The sequence below is a fragment of the Nycticebus coucang genome, chromosome 13 (genome assembly GCF_027406575.1).
Source record: "Nycticebus coucang isolate mNycCou1 chromosome 13, mNycCou1.pri, whole genome shotgun sequence".
Taxonomy (NCBI): domain Eukaryota; kingdom Metazoa; phylum Chordata; class Mammalia; order Primates; family Lorisidae; genus Nycticebus; species Nycticebus coucang.
Window position 1 is genome coordinate 16,606,849 of NC_069792.1, and position 17,680 is coordinate 16,624,528.

The 17,680-nt window shown below is 41.0% G+C and overlaps 1 protein-coding gene across 1 annotated transcript in view; it reads left to right on the top strand.

Moving 5' to 3' along the window:
* The window catches only part of DNAJC5B (DnaJ heat shock protein family (Hsp40) member C5 beta), a 61,328-nt gene that overhangs the window by 37,464 nt on the left and 6,184 nt on the right, over window positions 1–17,680 (top strand). Inside the window, exons 3-4 of the mRNA XM_053559170.1 lie at window positions 4,494–4,707; window positions 7,984–8,155. Coding sequence (XP_053415145.1) covers window positions 4,494–4,707; window positions 7,984–8,155 — 386 coding nt within the window. The remainder of the gene's footprint in view (window positions 1–4,493; window positions 4,708–7,983; window positions 8,156–17,680) is intronic.

Here is a 17,680-nt window from a genome sequence, read left to right on the forward strand (position 1 = left end):
TAGGTAAATCTTGGGGGCTTATGGTCATTACAACCATAACCCCTGTGATTATCTATCTTATCTGCCACTCCTTGAACTCACTATGCATTTTAGTTGACAGCTCTCATTAGATTTTGAAGTGGAAATTAGAGGCATTGAATGCTATTTCTTTTCTTTTTTTTTTTTTTGTGGTTTTTGGCCGGGGCTGGGTTTGAACCCACCACCTCCGGCATAGGGGACCGGCACCCTACTCCTTGAGCCACAGGTGCCACCCGAATGCTATTTCTAATATTAGTTATAGCCCTACCACATTAGCAGATGATTAAGAGCACAGAGAGATTCAGAATTAAAGGCTCACATTCTGGTTGGATGTTATGTCACTTTTTAAGCATAAAATTAGAAATGACAAGAAATACCTTTAAAATGAATAGATGACTACTCTATTTAAATATACTTCAAGCCCTTCCTTAACCCTAAATTTCATAGGCGTTTTCTTGCTGTATGGACAATTGACAGTGGGTGGAGCATTGCGCTACCTACCTCCTTGAATAGTTCTGTAATTCTGGCAGCTGCCTCTGCTCGCCATATTTCCCAAGGATTCCTCAGAGCCAAGAGTATCTGCCAAGAGGAGTCAAAATGCTGCTGATGACCAGGAATTGGATTTGTTACAAATGGAGGTGTTCCAGCCCTCGGAATGTGCCAACTCCATTGTTGGGAGAGTGATAAATGGATGGCGGGCATCTGCCCTTGTGAGCTGACAGAGATCCAAGCTGCTTTAAAAGTGGCAGGAAGCCAGGCTTCTCTGGCTTGAAGGGTGTGCATCAGTCTACAACTGAACCCTAGAAACAAAAAATGCATGTAAAGAGGCATTTTCCAGGGATTTCTTCCTTTTAAGGCAGAAGTAATAGCCCTTCCATTAGATAGGGCTAGACATGGTCTCTCTAGAGCCATTAGGGGGAAATGCTGCAATTCCTCTTCCAGGGCCCAGAGTGAGAACTCCAGGAATATTATGCCATTAAAACTCATGTGCTTGAAGAATCTTAAGGCTTTTTGATGATGATTGTTGTTACAGTTTAAGGACTTTTCTTTCTTTCTTTTTTAATTAAATCATAGCTGTGTACATTAATGCAATCATGGGGTGCAATGTGCTGGTTTTATATACAATTTGAAATATTTTCATCAAACTGGTTAACATAGCCTTCACAGTATTTTCTTAGTTATTGTGTTAAGACATTTATATTCTACATTTAGTAAATTTCACATGTACCCTTGTAAGATGCACTATAGGTGTGGTCTCACCAATTACCTTCCCTCTTTCCTTTTCTTTTTTCAATCTCTCCCTAATTTGATAATGAGTCATCTAAGGGAACAAATTTTGAACTTTCAATAATTCAAAAACAATAAAATTTGTGACAACAGCTTTAAAAATGGTTAAGAGGAAAAACCACGGGATTATTATGTATAGATTTTTATAATAAAACTAAACAAAGTTTAACAAAAAGCTAAGTTTTTAGTTTAAGTAAATTTAGTTAACTAAAATTAAGTTTAGTTTAGCAAAAAAATTAAAACTAAATATGGAATCCCAATGTGCAGTTTAAGCACTTAATTTTGGTTACAATCTTCTATTTTCCTATTTCTTTACTGCTCATTTTTCTGTTTTATTTTGCAGTTGTCTCTGTGTGTGTGTGTGTTTGTGTGTGTGTCTGTGTTAAAGTCACCAAAGATTTTCCTATCTCACTGGTCAATTCTTAGTCCTCCTCTTACCTGACCTGTCAGTAGCATTTGACACAGATGATCACTGTTTTCCATGAAATTCTTTCTTCACTTAGCTCCCAAGAACCCATACTCTGGGTTTTTCCTTCTGCACCATTGGCCTTTCTTTCTTCTCTGGTTATCCCTTTCCAAAGCTCAGTCCCTGTACTTCTTGGACCCACTCTTTTGGAAATCTCTTCTGGTTCCACAGTTTTAAATAACACCTGCCTGCCGAGAACTCCCAAATGTATATTTCCTGCATTTTCCTGCATATTTCCTTGCCTGAACTCCAAGCTCAATTCTCTCTACCCCCATCTTCACTTGGAAGTCTAATAGGCATCCCCAAGGCGTCCAAAATAGAACTCCCAAATCCTAGCAAACTATTCCCACTACCAAAAAACAAAAATTCTCTTGCCATCTCATTACACAGTGTTCCAAACTTCCAATTGCTTTGGCCAAAACTTTGCTGCCATCCTGATTCTTCTTTTTCTTTTCCACTCCACCTCCAATCCATCAGCTAGTCCTTAAAATATATCCAGAATCCAACTATTTCTTACTATATCTTCCACTACTACAATGTTCCAAACACTCATGAACTTGTGCCTGGATCACCAGAAAAGTCTCTGAGAGTCTCCCCTCTCTTGCCTTTGTCTTCTGCAAGACTGAGCAATCCTCCTCACACTGATGACTTTCCATATCACTGAGACTAAAGCCAATGTCCTTATAATCACCTACTTACCATTCTGTGAGCCTTACTTTTCAAATTTAAAATGTAAATACAGGAGGCCTAGGAGGCCATACATGAGAAGTGCATGAGTTAAGTGGTCAAGGTTAGCTTCCTTGTGTCCAAAACCTGGCTTTAATTATTAGCTGTGTGACATTAGGCAAGTTACTAAACTTCTCAGTGTTTCAATGCCCTCATTTATAGAATGAGATAATTTTATCTATCTCATACATTTATCATGAGGATTAATGAATTAATATTTATAACAGCTTACTGGCACATAGTAAGCATAAAAATGACAAAATAAACATTCAGAAATTGTGCATGTAAAACACATGTTGCCAAGTGGTCCCATCTATGAGAATTTATAAATGCTCCAGACATCTTTCAAAAAGGATGAAAAAGCTGGGCGCAGTGGCTCATGCCTGAAATCCTAGCACTCTAGGAGGCTGAGGTGGGTAGACGGCTTGAGCTCAGGAGTTCCAGACCAGCCTGAGCAAGAGTGAGGCCCTGTCTCTACTAACAATAGAAAAAATAGCCGGGCGTAGTGGCAGGTACCTGTAGTGCCAGCTACTTGGAAGGCTGGGAGGCTGAGGCTAGAGGATCACTTGAGCCTAAGAGTTTGAGGTTGCTGTGAGCTATGACACCATAGCACTCTACTCAGGGCAACAAGTGAGACTCTATTTTAAAAAAAAAGGGGGGGATAAAAAGCGTTTTTGTTGAATAGATTTAAAATGAACCATCATTGTTATATGTTTTTTAATTTATTCTGAGTTTGGAGTTAGAATGAGATTATAAACTGTGATTTAAATTTATATTTAAATATGTTGCTACTTTTTCAGCATCCTGTTGCTGAGCTGCTTAAATATTCATCTACTTCCTAATCACCTTAATTCCCCAAATGGGTATAATTTGTTCAGTTTCTCGTGTTGGTTGATTTATGTGATCTACTTTACTCTTCTGCTTGGCTTCTAGATTTTTGTTATTATATTAAAATGAAACAATTTGATCTAAACCCATAAATACACAAAAGTTTAAGGTGTATTCCTGCATGTACCCATGACAGAGACAGTAGGGAGAAAGAGTCATGTGGAATTTCCAATAGGGAATCATAAAATTAATGAATTTTTTTTAGGGAAAATAAATAGCACAGACTCAATTTTGAACATAGCTTTAATCATTATTTAAACCTGTCTGTAGGGGGAAGTGAGTGACATGGCCCCCAGCCAGGAGTCTGACCGTCACAGCTGGAGTCTTATATCCATTTTATACTTAAACATAACTGAAGAATAAAGACACCCCCCCAAATCCCACCTCCAACCTCTCCACACACATAGCACACAGCAATACCCTTCAGAAAGTGCTTTCTGATCCACACAGGACAGAGAGCCCTTTAGTCAAAGTAAATGTCTACAGATGATTGAAAGTGGAAAGACCTATTTGAAAAGAGGCCAAATATGCACTTGAACACAAGGGAAGTCACAGTATCCACTCAGACAAACGAAAGGAGGCAGGGACTGTGGGAGATTTATAAAGGGGTCAAAATCTTGTACAAAGGAGTATAATAGAGATTTGGGGGATTTGGGTAGTTGAGTCGAACTTTTAGAATATGTGATGTGAAGTTCTGCTAATTCTGGAAAGTTCTTCCAGTTCTAAATGGAATTTGGGTGTAAACTGGTCCTGTTGCTAGAACTCTTAAAGGCCTCTGCATGTTGGGATGGGCGACAGATCAGCTCCCAGGTAAAGAGAAACTTCACATTTGCAGCCAACAGCAGAATGTCTCAGGCTCAACAACAATGCAGCTAACGGAGAATTCTTTTGAGGATGTGACGACAGATGTAATACCACTGTGCCTGCGTATTAGAAACAAGAGACACCGTTTAAAGGAAACTTATATCTTAGTTAAATCACCACTAGTATAAAACTAACTTCCTAGTATTTGCATGAGTAAAGGATTACAAAGGAATAGGGCCCTTCTGAAAAGTCATCCTCATTCTTGCCAAATAACACTTTCCCTCCCTTCTTTTTATTTTAAAAGAAAATTGGCCTTGAAACACCATCCAGACAAGAATCCAGATGATCCAGCTGCTGCTGAAAAGTTTAAAGAAATCAACAACGCCCACACAATACTTACGGATATCTCGAAAAGAAGCATTTATGACAAGTACGGATCCCTGGGACTCTATGTGGCCGAGCAATTTGGAGACGAAAACGTTAACACCTACTTCATGCTGTCAAGCTGGTGGGCAAAGGTGAATCAGAAATTTTTTTTTTCTCGAAACAATTTCCCGGAAGACCATGATCTTATTCCCTCTTTAAGACTCCACCTCACAGAAAGTCTAACCTGCTATGAAACTCTTGTAAATAAAAGGAGATATCGCTTCCACTGAAAGCTGTTATTCGAGGATCATTTTTGGTTTAGCTCATGAAATGATTATAAAGTACCACATGACTTCTTAGACGTTAATTATATTTGAATTTGGAGCTTCAGGTTAATTCTGACTGCCCCCCCATCCCCCGTAATGACTAATTAAGAACTGACTCATTGCTCAAAACCAAAAATAATTTATTAGTGTGACAACTGCTTAATAAATTATTATAGGACAAATTTAGCCATGTACTCTACTATCTATAGCTTAGGCTACATCAGCAAACACAGTACTGGGGAGAATGAGTGGTGATTATGTCAGAGGCTCACATGGAGCCTGCTCTGAGGTCGTAGAGGAGGAAGTGAGGGGGAAAGGTGAAAATTAAGTCGTGAAGGACAAGGAGTTGGAGAAACAGAGGGGGGGGAGACAGAGTGAAATGGATGTTTGGCCAAGAAAATGGCAACATTTTTAAGGGGATTAACTTTTGTATAGTAAATTTGGTTTCCTAGGAATCTCTAGTATGTGTATATTTGGGGATGGTTGTTATTTATGAATTCCAATATCTTTGTCTTCTGATAAAAGTATTTCTACATGGGCCATCCATCTAGTCCATCAGCATATTTCGTAGACACTTCACTCCACATTCTCGCACAAGATAGAATATGTTTGTGTGCACAGGCATGCGGAGTCTGTAGCCTACAGCTTCACATGCCTGCTGTAGCCCCCAGGGTCCTTTCTCTTGGGGAAGCCTGGGATTTCCATTGAAACCCTTTTCTCCATTGTTGTTGAAGACTTGGGAGAGAGACCAGTTCCTGTTAAGCAGATTTGGAACTTGGAATCAGAGTGTACATACTGATGGTGCCATTGATGGCAGTAGGTTGAATGTTCATATGACAACACGGGCTTGCATGGGAAGCATGGTACTGTTCCCGTAGGAAGACACATCTGGAGTTCCAGATAATCACACACGGGCACCTGATTGCCCAGAGGCCTGCCTGCATAAAAATGAGAATAAGGTTCTTTGCTCAGAAAGTTGACAAAATTGATCAAAATTCATATAGGCAAAAAAAAAAAAAAAAAGAAAGAAATTCAGATAGACAAGCAGAATCTGCCCACAGTATGAAAGAGGGACAAAATAATTCCTTAGGTAGCTCTTTAAGGAACAAGACCACAGAAAATATACTTTTCCCTTCTACTTGTGTCAAAGTCAATTGCACAGTGCCCTTCAGAGTGACCTTGCACACAGCAATCATGTGTTAAATGTGCACTGCATGAATGAATCAACGTGCCATCACATGTATCTAAACAAATACTGGACGCCTACTCATCCCTAATACTGTGCGGAACACCTTAAGGAGTGAAGCAAGGTTCTTTCCCACAAAAGACAAATAATCTACTTGGAGTAATGAAAGAACCAAATAGTATATGAAAGAAAAGAAAATTTTCAGGGAAGAGAATAATGTAGGACTTGCATAGGAAAAGCAAAAATGTCAAAAACAGCTAAAGAAGGGATTTGCTTCTTGGGGCAATGGCCCAAGATCACTGCACAGGAGAGTCTTGGAGACAGTTGGTGAGGAGCATGTTGCAGATGTTTTCAGAGTAATTCACTGAAGACTATGAAAATGTAAAGTTTCATAGCTAAGAGATTCTACATGGAAGCGTGTGACGGATGCTCCCCAAGCCCTCAGAGGCTCCACCCAAGCCCGGGGCGCAGCCAGGTGGCTGGAGGAAGGAAGCAGGAAGGGGCGGGTGAGGGTGGGCGGCATCAGGGTCTCCACCAAGTTACTGAAGAAGTGCAGAGGCACACAGGAGATCTTTATCCCTGGGGCCCCCTTAGCTGGATAAAAGGTGCATTCCCATGAAAAATGTGTAAGCTACTTTCAAATAATATATTTTTAAAAAAATCATATGTTGATTTTGCTGAATTCACAAAAATGGACTTCTTACAACTTCAAATTGGGCAACTCAAAAAAGTTTCTTTTAATTTCCAGCTATGACAAAGTTAGTGAGCAAACTTTTTACATTTGTGGGGAAATCTTGGGGCTGGCTGTTCATGAGGTGACGATAATAATTTGTTTCTGTATTACTTTTCATTAATTCAATATGTACTTTATAAGTGTCTACGACTAAGTCCTTAGACAGGAGGAATTGAAAGATGACACAGGGAAGAAACAGCTCACAATCTAGCACAAGGAGACAGATCTAGAAACCGACCAATGTTCTCAAAGTAACAATAAGGAAAAGTGCTGAGGTGGAAATGCCCGTGCAGTACTGCTGGGGCCCAAAGGAGGGAGGGAGTGATTGGGAGCAGTGTCAGGAAAGGTATCCTAGAAGGATCTTGGAGATGAGGCTGACACAGCAGGTGGGGGTGGGTGGTTCTCAGGTGCTATGGAACGGGAAGAGGTACCCAGCAGATGAGTCCACAGGAGGGCAAAACTGTGCAGCTGGGACAGGCAGGAACAGGGCTGCACCAGGGCAGGCGGGTGGCAGAGGCCAGATCGCCATGATGAGGAGATTGGCTGTATCTGAGAGGCAGGAGCGTCGCGGCACAAGTACAGGAGAACGTGCATTTCAGCAAGTTCGCTCCACCAGCAATGCCCAGGGTGGATCCGAGGCAAGAAGGGAGTCCGGGAGGCTGGTAGGAGACTGCAGAAGTGTGTTGACCAGAGACAATGAGGGTGTGTTCCAAGATGCTGCTGGCCTGCACAGAGACGGGCAGGGTGCCAGAGACACTGAGGAGAGAGGCTCCGGAGGACTTGGTGACTAAGTGGGAAGAAAAAGGTGGTATCAGACAGCTCTTCTGTGGTACAAGTGATTCATTTTTACATGCAGTGGTAGGATCATAGCTCACTGCAGTTTTGAACTCCTAGCCTCAGCGATCCTCCCGTCAGCCTCCCAAAGCGCTGCTGTGCTCTTAATAACAATGTAGCTTAAAAATAAAGAAGAAAAGGCTATGCTTTACCACTTTTGCTACAGGTTATTAGTAGACAAAACTTTATGAGGAAAACGGCTTCCAAGCAGTGAAGATGAGGGTGACTATGTGGTCTGTGGGGTGAACCGGGTCTCTGGAGGTACAAGGGGGCAGGCTCGACTTCTGGGGTTCTCCCCTCACCCTGCCTGTCCTCACCCACCGTTCTGTGCTGCTTCTGCTTCCCCTAGACCTTGTTTGTCATCATCGGCCTCCTGACGGGTTGCTATTTTTGCTGCTGTCTGTGCTGTTGCTGCAACTGTTGCTGTGGACGCTGCCGGCCCAAATCATCGGCGCCCGAAGAGGACGTCTACGTGTCCCCAGAGGATCTTGAAGAGCAGATCAGGACCGACATGGAAAAAGGTGGAGTAAGAGATGAGAGTAGGGGCAGGAGTAATGGGTGTCCCTGCGTAGCCCAACAGTGCACCAGGGCCCATGGCAGTGGCTACCACTGGGGTGGGAAAGACCCAACAACCTAACGGGGGGATCTCACAGACCATCAGCTTTGGTGCACATTTCCAGGAAGTTGGAAAGACAGTTGCCTTTACCAGGTGGAGACAAAAGCAGATCCTGACAGTGTTAGGAAGAAGTCATGAAATACCCTGATGACAAAGTGAAGCAGATACAATGCGTGACCTCGTTACGAGAGTGAGCTCTGGAGTTGGGAGGTTCAGGTGAGACTAGCCAGGGCGGGAGAACCCAGGTGGAAATTCTCCTAGGAGAAGCCTTTTGGCCTGTTAATTTAGGATCTGTACTGCAATAGAAGGGAATGGACATCAAGAAAAGCCCCCAGCCCTTGACTGTTCTCCTTTTTGGTGATTTGGTAATGAGTTTGGGTGAAACTGAGTGAGAGAGACCTTTCCTCTCCTGAAATTCAGCCTCTTTCAGGGATAACCTCAGCTGGTGTCAAGGATGGGACTATTTGCTTTGCTAAAGCACCACCATCTGTCTATGAATATGCACGGCTTTGGCTTAGTACTTGATTCTTCAAGTTCATTATACCCAGATATGGTAAGGGAAAAAATGCAAGGAAAGTTAAGATCCCACAGAATTTCGAGCACCAGGAGTACTTTCTGGTCTCTGGCAAATGCCTTTGTTGGGACAAGCTGGGGTCACACCTGCCATTGTCTTCCTCTCCTCTTGCCATCAAAGTCCTGCTGTCACTCTCTCTTGCAGAACGTACCACTATTCTGCATGACAGACTTTATTGCTAACCTCCCCCAAACTCTAGACAGCCAAGTTAAAGAATTACTCAATAAGTCAGATAGTGGCCCACAGTTGTCAAAACTGCTGAAATTAAGAACAATGCACTTCTCTGGACTATGCCACACTCTGATTCTTTTGGTCATACGGAAACACAAATTCCAGGGCATCAAGAACCAGGGATTGTGTAAAGGCTTCCACACAACTTTTGTTCCCTGTCAAATGTGGCACTGAGTAATATCCCATTATTGCTCATCCTGACTCCCACTCAGAGGAAGGAATCTCTAATTGTGTGAATGGAGACATGCCATTATAACATTGTTTTGTTTAGTTTGAGATATAAAAGGACAAAATAATCTTTAAATGGGGGAATATATACCAACAACATCAAGCAAGCAAGATTACTTAGGTTAACCAGTGATTTATGCAGGGAAACTCCTTCTCACCAGTAAGGGCCGGTGCCTGTGAGGGATGACCCCAGTGCATTAATGCCATCTGCTCTTGTGAGAGAAACTGTTGTAAGATTACGTCAGGGGTTGCTGCTCCATTGGCCATAGGCTCTTCTATAAGATCCATCAATCGCAGTACTCAGTCACTGACAGAGGAGAGGAAGGGACAGTGAGATGGGAGAGTATTGTCATCGTCATCCACTGGGTTGACCTTCTCTTAACTTTTCCTGTAGAGTGGGAAACCAAACCTAGGTGAATTGAACCTGATATCGCAAATCTAGTGGATCACACTCTTCTCTGAAAAGTCTTTCCTGTTTTAAGTCAGATCAAAGCTCCAGCAGGTCATTTCATTAGACCTTCTTTGTGGAAGATTTCTTTTCTGGAACAGAAATCCATGCTAGGTGCCAGATTCCACCCAGGTTTCCTTCCTGCTGGTGATTGGTGATGAATCTATGTGCCTCTCACTGTTCTCAGTTCTGACACCCCAGAGCTACCGATTCCATTGCAGAGGTCAGAATCTAGACAGAGTAAACCACAGTCCCACTTGGTTGTGTTATTAAGAATCCTTAACCAAAAGCAATAGCTTGTCTTAGTTCTAAATATTTAAAAGTGCCTATGTAGGGATAATCCAGGCTTTGTGGGGCCTGAAATTTATACAATTTGGGCAGCCCTCTTTAGAAAAAAGAACAGAAAATTAGATCTGGAAGTGAATATTTATTTAGAATGAGAAAGAGCGAATCACAACAAATCACAAAGCTCAAAAACTAACACTGTAGAGATCACAAAATCTAGGAAAATAGCACTTGCTTAATTAACTGCCCGGCACACCTCTAGAATTCATTTCCTCTGATACTTTGTGCCTTCGTAGTCTTTGATTGCTTCCTTATATAACATTAATTTTATAAAATCATTTCCTATAGGAAGTATAGAAAAGTAATGGCCTTTCCTCTGACACGATTAATCAAAAAAAAATTGTTATTCCTGGTGAATTAGAAAAGTTTCCTTCTCAGCTTTTCAATTTTGACTCGTTATTTATGACGTAGACTAAATGTTTAGGGATTGTTGTCAAATTCAAAAAAATTCCTATCTAGTTTATTTCATATGTAGATTGTAAGATTTGGAGGAATTTTCCACAGACCACCTTTAACTCTGTACCTTTCAAGCCCTACTGTCCCTGTACAAGGGACAGAGACCATTGGACACACTTATGTTGTGTGACGCCACTGCTGGCCTGGAACCTCACGGCCTCTCAGCAAGTGAACCAGAACCTACCTCCTCTAGGTAGGAGTCTACCTAGACCAGTGGTTCTCAACCTTCCCAATGCCGTGACCCTTTAATACAGTTCCTCATGTTGTGGTGACCCCCAACCATAAAATTATTTTCGTTGCTACTTCATAACTGTAATGTTGCTACTGCTATGAATAGTAATGTAAATATCTGATATGCAGGATGGTCTTAGGCAACCCCTGTGAAAGGGTTGTTCGACCCCCAAAGGGGTTGCGACCCACAGGTTGAGAACCACTGACCTAGAGAAATTCTTACACTTGGATGGCCAATGATAATTAACCACACACCGAGCTGCTGCCAACCACAAAAACACATCCCACTCAACTCAAATGAAACCTATACCCTTAACCAAATCTCCAAAATGTCCACAGACCCTCCATTGCCACTTATTAGGCAGAGAAGTGTGATGGAAGCAAAGTCAATGGTGGAAAGAGATGTTCTTGCTGATTGTGGTCAAAATATCTTTTTTAGATCTACAAAAATGTGAACACATTTCTAGGGACCCAATGGGCTCTTAGAAGGGTCAGAAGATGAGGGTTCCTGAGCTTAAGTCTCATTAACCACCCAGTAAATCTGTGACTGTTCTTGTGTCTAACATTTAATGTTTCGTTGTAAGAATCTACACCTAATTTTCTGTTAGTTAGATGAGTGATTTAGATTCAGACTTGTACTCGACTAATTGAGATACTTAACAGTTATAGGCAAAATTAATGCAAGTTAGGGCTGGTGAGGATGAAAATCTGACTCCATCTGAAAACTATACTTTCTATGGTCCAGTAAATGGACTGTGGTCTGAGCCATCCTGCAAAAAAGGTGACACGCTTAAAATCATTTAAGAAAATACTAGTCACTTAGAAATCAAATGACCCATGATACATGATAAATAACATTTTTCTCAGGTCTGAGTCCATTAGGGGGCACTGGTGTGAAATTGAGGATTTGAGAATTTTGTTTTAGTGATCCAGAAATTAAAAAGTGGCAAACTTTTTCTCACTTAGGGGATTTTCAATACTCACATCTGAAATAATTATAAAGTCCTAGAATTTTAAAGTGGGAAGGAATCTGAGGAGTGAATCCTTATCTCCACATGGCTTTTCTAGAACACTGCTCATTTGAAAGCTGCCTGTGGTAGGGAGATTTGGGACCTTAAATGAAAGTAAGAGTTGCCCATAAAAATGCAATCACTACAGGAGGGTATGGAGTCAGAGGTAACTGTATACTCTACCCTTCAGGCACCTGCACCACAAGAATACAGTAATGATTTTTAAAACTTTTGTTCCAGGCCGGCATCTGTAGCTCAAGTGGCTAAGGTGCCAGCCACATACACCAGAGCTGGTGGGTTCGAATCCAGTCTGGGCCTGCCAATCAACGATGACAACTGCAACCAAAAAATAGCCAGGCATTGTGGTAGGGGCCTGTCCCAGCTACTTGGGGGGCCGAGGCAAGAGAATCACTTAAGCCCACGAGTTGGAGGTTGCTGTGAGCTGTGATGCCACAGCACTCTACCCAGGGCAACAGCTTGAGGCTCTGTCTCAAAAAACAAAAAAACAAAAACTTTTGTTCTAAACTTTTATAGAACCTCCATAGTTGACCACCTCCTTACATTGACCACTCCCTTGACCTAGCTTACACAGACCAGACTTGCACCACATGTACATATCAGTGCAGTAGGCCTAGTTCCCTATGTTGACCATCTCTGTATGTTGACCTGTTTGTTACAGTCCCTTTGGTGGTCAATGTAACAGAGGTTTGACTGTATTTATGGGGTTTTGTTTGTTTTACAAAAATGCCATCACATCCACATATTATTATGTGTTTTTCCAGCTTCTTTGCAGAGGAAAATTTTTGACAAAATAAAATTCATTGTTTTTTATTTTATTTATTTATTTTTATTTATTTATTTATTTATTTATTTGCAGTTTTTGGCCGGGGCTGGGTTTGAACCCACCACCTCCAGCCAGCATATGGGGCCAGCAGTGCCCTACTCCTTTGAGCCAGAGGCACTGCCCTAAATTCATTGTTTTTTATTTATTTATTTATTTTATTTTTTATTTTATTATTTTTTTAATTCATTGTTTTTTAAATGGATGGTGACTTTGGTCATGACTAAGAATTTTTAGCCCAACCTTGTATCATTAAGATTTTCTCCAATGCTTTCTAAAAATTTTATAATGTTTAACATTTAGATCTATGACCTATTTTGAGATAAATTTTGTGTAATGTGTGAGGTTTAGGTCCATATTTTTTTTGGGGGGAGGCATATGGAATCTAATTGTTCTAACACCATTTGTTGAAAAGGTTGTCCTTTCTCCATTGAATTGTCTTTTTACCTTTGTCAAACATCAATTAGCCATATTTTTGTAAGTCAATTCCTCGACTCTGTAGTCATCCCCATTGATCTATGGGTCTGTCCCTTCACCAATCCCACACTGTTTTGCTGTCTGTAGTTTTAAAATAAATCTTAAAATCAAGTATTGTGATTCCTCCAACTTCATTACTTTTCAAAATTGTTTTCATTATTCTAGTATCTTTTTTGTCTCATCAGATTGTCTAGATCTACAGAAAAACATTGTGGATATTTTCATTGGAATAGCATTAGATTTGTGGATCATTTTACTGACATCTTTACTATGCTGAATATCCCAGTCCATCAACACATCGTGTATCACCACTTATCTGGATCTTTTTTGATTCATTCCATGAACGTTTTGTAGTTTTTCAACATACACAACTGCCACACTTTTGGTTAAATGGACACTTAAATATTTTGTTTGGGGGGAGGGGCTACTGCATATGGCATTGGATTTAGAATTTTGTTTCTAATTGTTTACTGCAAGTATTTGCCTTTGCATATTGGCTTTGTATCTTTGTATCTTGTGTCTGTCTTTGCTAATTTGGATTTGTGTGTGTGTGTGTGTGTGTGTGAATTCCTTGGGATCTTCCATGTGAACAGTTATGTCATCTGCAAATAAGAATAGTTTTATCTCTTCCATGCCAATCAATATGCCTTTAGTTTCTTTTTATTGCCTTATTACTCTTTTAGGATTTTTAACACTAGGCTTACTACTTCACTGTCACTGCCTTAAAATCCATAATATTTGAATTCAGTATATCATATTTTCATTTTATACTGGGTTTTGCAAATTGTATAGCCAGTATTGAGGCTATTTCCATATATGCACTATAAATTTTCTGGATTTCGACATTGATGACTTTTCTCAGCAGAAGTTTTTCTCATTACATTTTATAGAATATTTACATTTTAAAATCTATAGTAGATAAGGATATTAAAAAAAAAAAACAAAACCAGAGGCGCGGTGCCTCTGGCTCAGTGAGTAGGGCACCAGCCCCATATACCAAAGGTGGCAGGTTCGAACTTGGCCCCAGCCAAACTGCAACAAAAAAAATAGCCGGGTGTTGTGGCGGGCATCTGTAGTCCAGGCTACTTGGGAGGCTGAGGCAAGAGAATTGCCTAAGCCCAAGAGCTGGAAGTTGCTGTGAGCTGTGACACCACAGCTCTCTACAGAGGGTGGCAAAGTGAGACTCTATCTCTAAATAAATAAATAAATAAATAAAAATAAAATAAAATAAAAAAACAGAGAACCCAACATTTACTGGCAAAGAATAAGACCAAATGCCACCAGATCATAATATTCTGCTGTTCAGGAGGAAGGCACTTAGTGAGATGAGACAGAGTGGGGTGGGGAGAGTAAGTGCAGCCAGGTCTTTATATTATCAATAATTTTCCATCTGAATGCTGTGCTACAGATTACACTGTGCTTGGAGATTTGGCCTGTATATGAAGATTCCAGCTGGAAGCTTATTTTTTGTACATGCACCCTGATTTTAAGGAAGTTGGTTAGCGTTCTTTCTCCTGTTATTCTCCTTGTCTTTTATCCAGAAATGGCAAGGCACAAAGTGTAGTAAAACTAATATGAGGCAATCCTTCCTCCAGAAAAATAAAAGTAACACTTTGACTTCTTACACCTCGCTAGAATAACAAATAAGAGGAAAAATAGGGGTGAAGGAGAGAAATACACGTATGATTTGAGTTCAGTGACTGAACACCTCAAATTTCACATTTCAGAACATGTTATAGGATATTATAAATATTAACTTATGAAAATTCAAATTTGAAATATCAAATTTGTTTTTGCTCATTGACTTATAAAAAACCATTAGAAAATTTTCATCTACCTTGAGACAGTTTTCACAATTCTAATTTTATACCTAAGGTTTTTTCCTTGCATATTTGTTATTCAGGGCATATTTCACACATGCCTGTTCTTGACCTTTGCTAAGGCCTAAGACACCTTTTGACGGTGTAACATGGTACCAGTCTCTGTTCAGGAGTGGTGGTATAGGGTGGGATTTGGCAACTGAGGGGAGAGATTTCTTTGGGCTTTTGTGTCTCTTTCAACTACATCAAAGGGCATAATTCAGTTTCTACCCTTAAGAAATAAAGGGAGTAAAGTTCAGAGGTATTTTCAGTTTTCACTGGTAGCCACAGAACTTGTAACAGATTCCTATCTCTTTCTCAAAATAAAAATCTACTTCCAATGGGGTGCTAGGAACACAGGGAATTCTGTTCTTGTGACTCAGTCAGGATCAGATGGAGGAAAGAGAGTGTCTTGGGGGAGCTCTTACCCCCTTTTTTTGTCTTGGAAAATCTGAAATGTGAAAGGTAAAAAGTAATGGGTATTAGGTTATTTCCCTTACTTCCATATATTCAGAAATTAGAAGTTCTACTTTGTGAGATTTTGAGTACTATGCTTAAACAAGCTCATATTATACCCCTCTGTTAGCTGAAGGCCACAATGAAGTCAGAATTCTGCTAGCAAAGAGAGCTTTGTAGACATCTTGGGATAGAACCGATAGCCTATACAGCCCCCTTAAGGGCTGTGAACGTGCGTGTTGTGTGAGTGCGCACGTGTGTGCATGTGATGTGACAGTGTAGCAAGGTGTAGAAAGGCAAGCCTGAATTGTCACTGGTTACCTCTGACCACCCTGGCAAAGCAAACCAAAAATACAAGAGCTAAGTTCAACCTGTTTTTTCTGACCTAAAGGCAGTGGAATAAAATTCAACCAAAATTCCCAGCTAAACCCTGAGAATTTCTTGTGGAGTCATGATCTCCCTCCCTTTTTTGGAGAAGGGGGCATAAAGTATCTAAAGGAGAAAGAGATCTTAGATTTTATAGTGTCGACCTTGAATTGAAAAATGTGAGATTCAGCATAGAAAAATCTGTTGCCTGCTTTACTGTTCTCGTCACTCACCTGGATAAAACCCAAACACATTCACAACCACCGAGCTGAAAAGGCCATATGGCTAGTAATTAGACTCTCACTCTTGGCCAAGATATTGAGACTTTTTTTATATCTGTTGTTCAGCATTCATCACATCTTACTGCCCAGGAAAAGGACACCAAGGAGGAAATTAAATTTACCCGTCCTCTTTTTGCCACTCCCCACTCACTCCTTCCTACTCACTCCTTTTCCTCCAATCAGAACTGATTTCGAAAAATAATGCATGCAAAATAATGCTTATAACTAGTCCAGGACACTGTGCTGCTGCTTTATGTAAAAATATCAAGTCCGCGTTCTCAAGGCCAGAGCAGTAGGACAGGTGAGCTCAGAAAGCTTCCCCCAAAAGCGGCTCAAAATGGACCCAAGGTTTCTTTGATTTTTGGCTGCCAAGGTCTATTGAGATACACACTTTTATTAATCACTTGATACTTGCCCGATACTGTGCAGGGAACTAGATAAAAGAAAGACATGGCTGCTGGTATCTTGGACTTTACAACCTAGCAGAGGAGTTGGGAGAGAAATATTAAGCATATACCTACACAAACGGCTAATTTATAGGTATGGTAAGCCTGCCACAGGGGCTGTAAACATGAGCCCGAGGGGGGCCTGACCTCTGGATGCAGGTGAGGACAGCTAGGGATCTTTAAAGCAGAAGAGTTCAAGAATTGGGGAGTTAAGAAGCGGGATTAACTCGCATCATCCCTGGAGATGGAAAACTATAGAAGGGATGATCTTAAACTCTAGAAGGAGTGGCATGGTCTTTCCCTATGTCCTTGGGCATGAGATAACAAATAGCATCCTACATGCCAGGCCAGGCAAGTAGAGTCACACTGGGCTGCTCCATTGATTAGTTTCATCAAGCAATTGAATGAAGCAGAAGTTTTGCAAAGAAACCTAAACTGAAACGTGTTTAGATAAGGGATCAAATCATCAGAATGAAATGTGCTAAATGAAAGCAGCTGGAATACCCAACAGTTTGCCAGAGAAGGTCAAGAGTGGTAGGATTAACTTGGAAAAAGGGGAGAGGGGAAAAGTGCAAAAAAGGAGAGGAGAAGAGAAGCATCAGGCTACCAGGCATGGGGAGCTGGGACACCAAGTGAAAGAAGCCAGGCACACAAAGACAAATATGCATGGTTCTGTTCACGTGAAATATTCAGAACTGGCAAACCATACACAGAAAGTAGACTGGTGGTCACCAAGGCCTGGGGGGGAGCAGGGAATAGGGGCAACTGCTTAATGGGGGATGGGTTTCCTTTTGGGGTAACGAAAATGGTTTTCAACTCGATGATGGTGACTCACACAATCACACGTTGTGAGTATATCAAATGCCACTTTACTTTAAAATGGTTAATTGTAAGTGAACCTCACCTCAATTTTAAAAATAGCAGAGGAAAGGGCAAAACAAGATTTGACTAGAGAAAGAAACTGTGCTTCCCTCAGAAAACGAAAGGGTTCTTTGTTCCCTCCCCATTAACGCATGCCAGGGATTGGAGGATCCCACAGACCTAAGGGGAGGTATCAGTATTCACAGAGCTGGATAAGGGTCTATCATCCTTTTCTGTCAAGAGCAGGGCACAGCCAGGGGCTAAGACGGAGGGCTGTGGAGTCAGGCAAGGCCTTGTCAAGCCCCAGCTCTATTATTAAC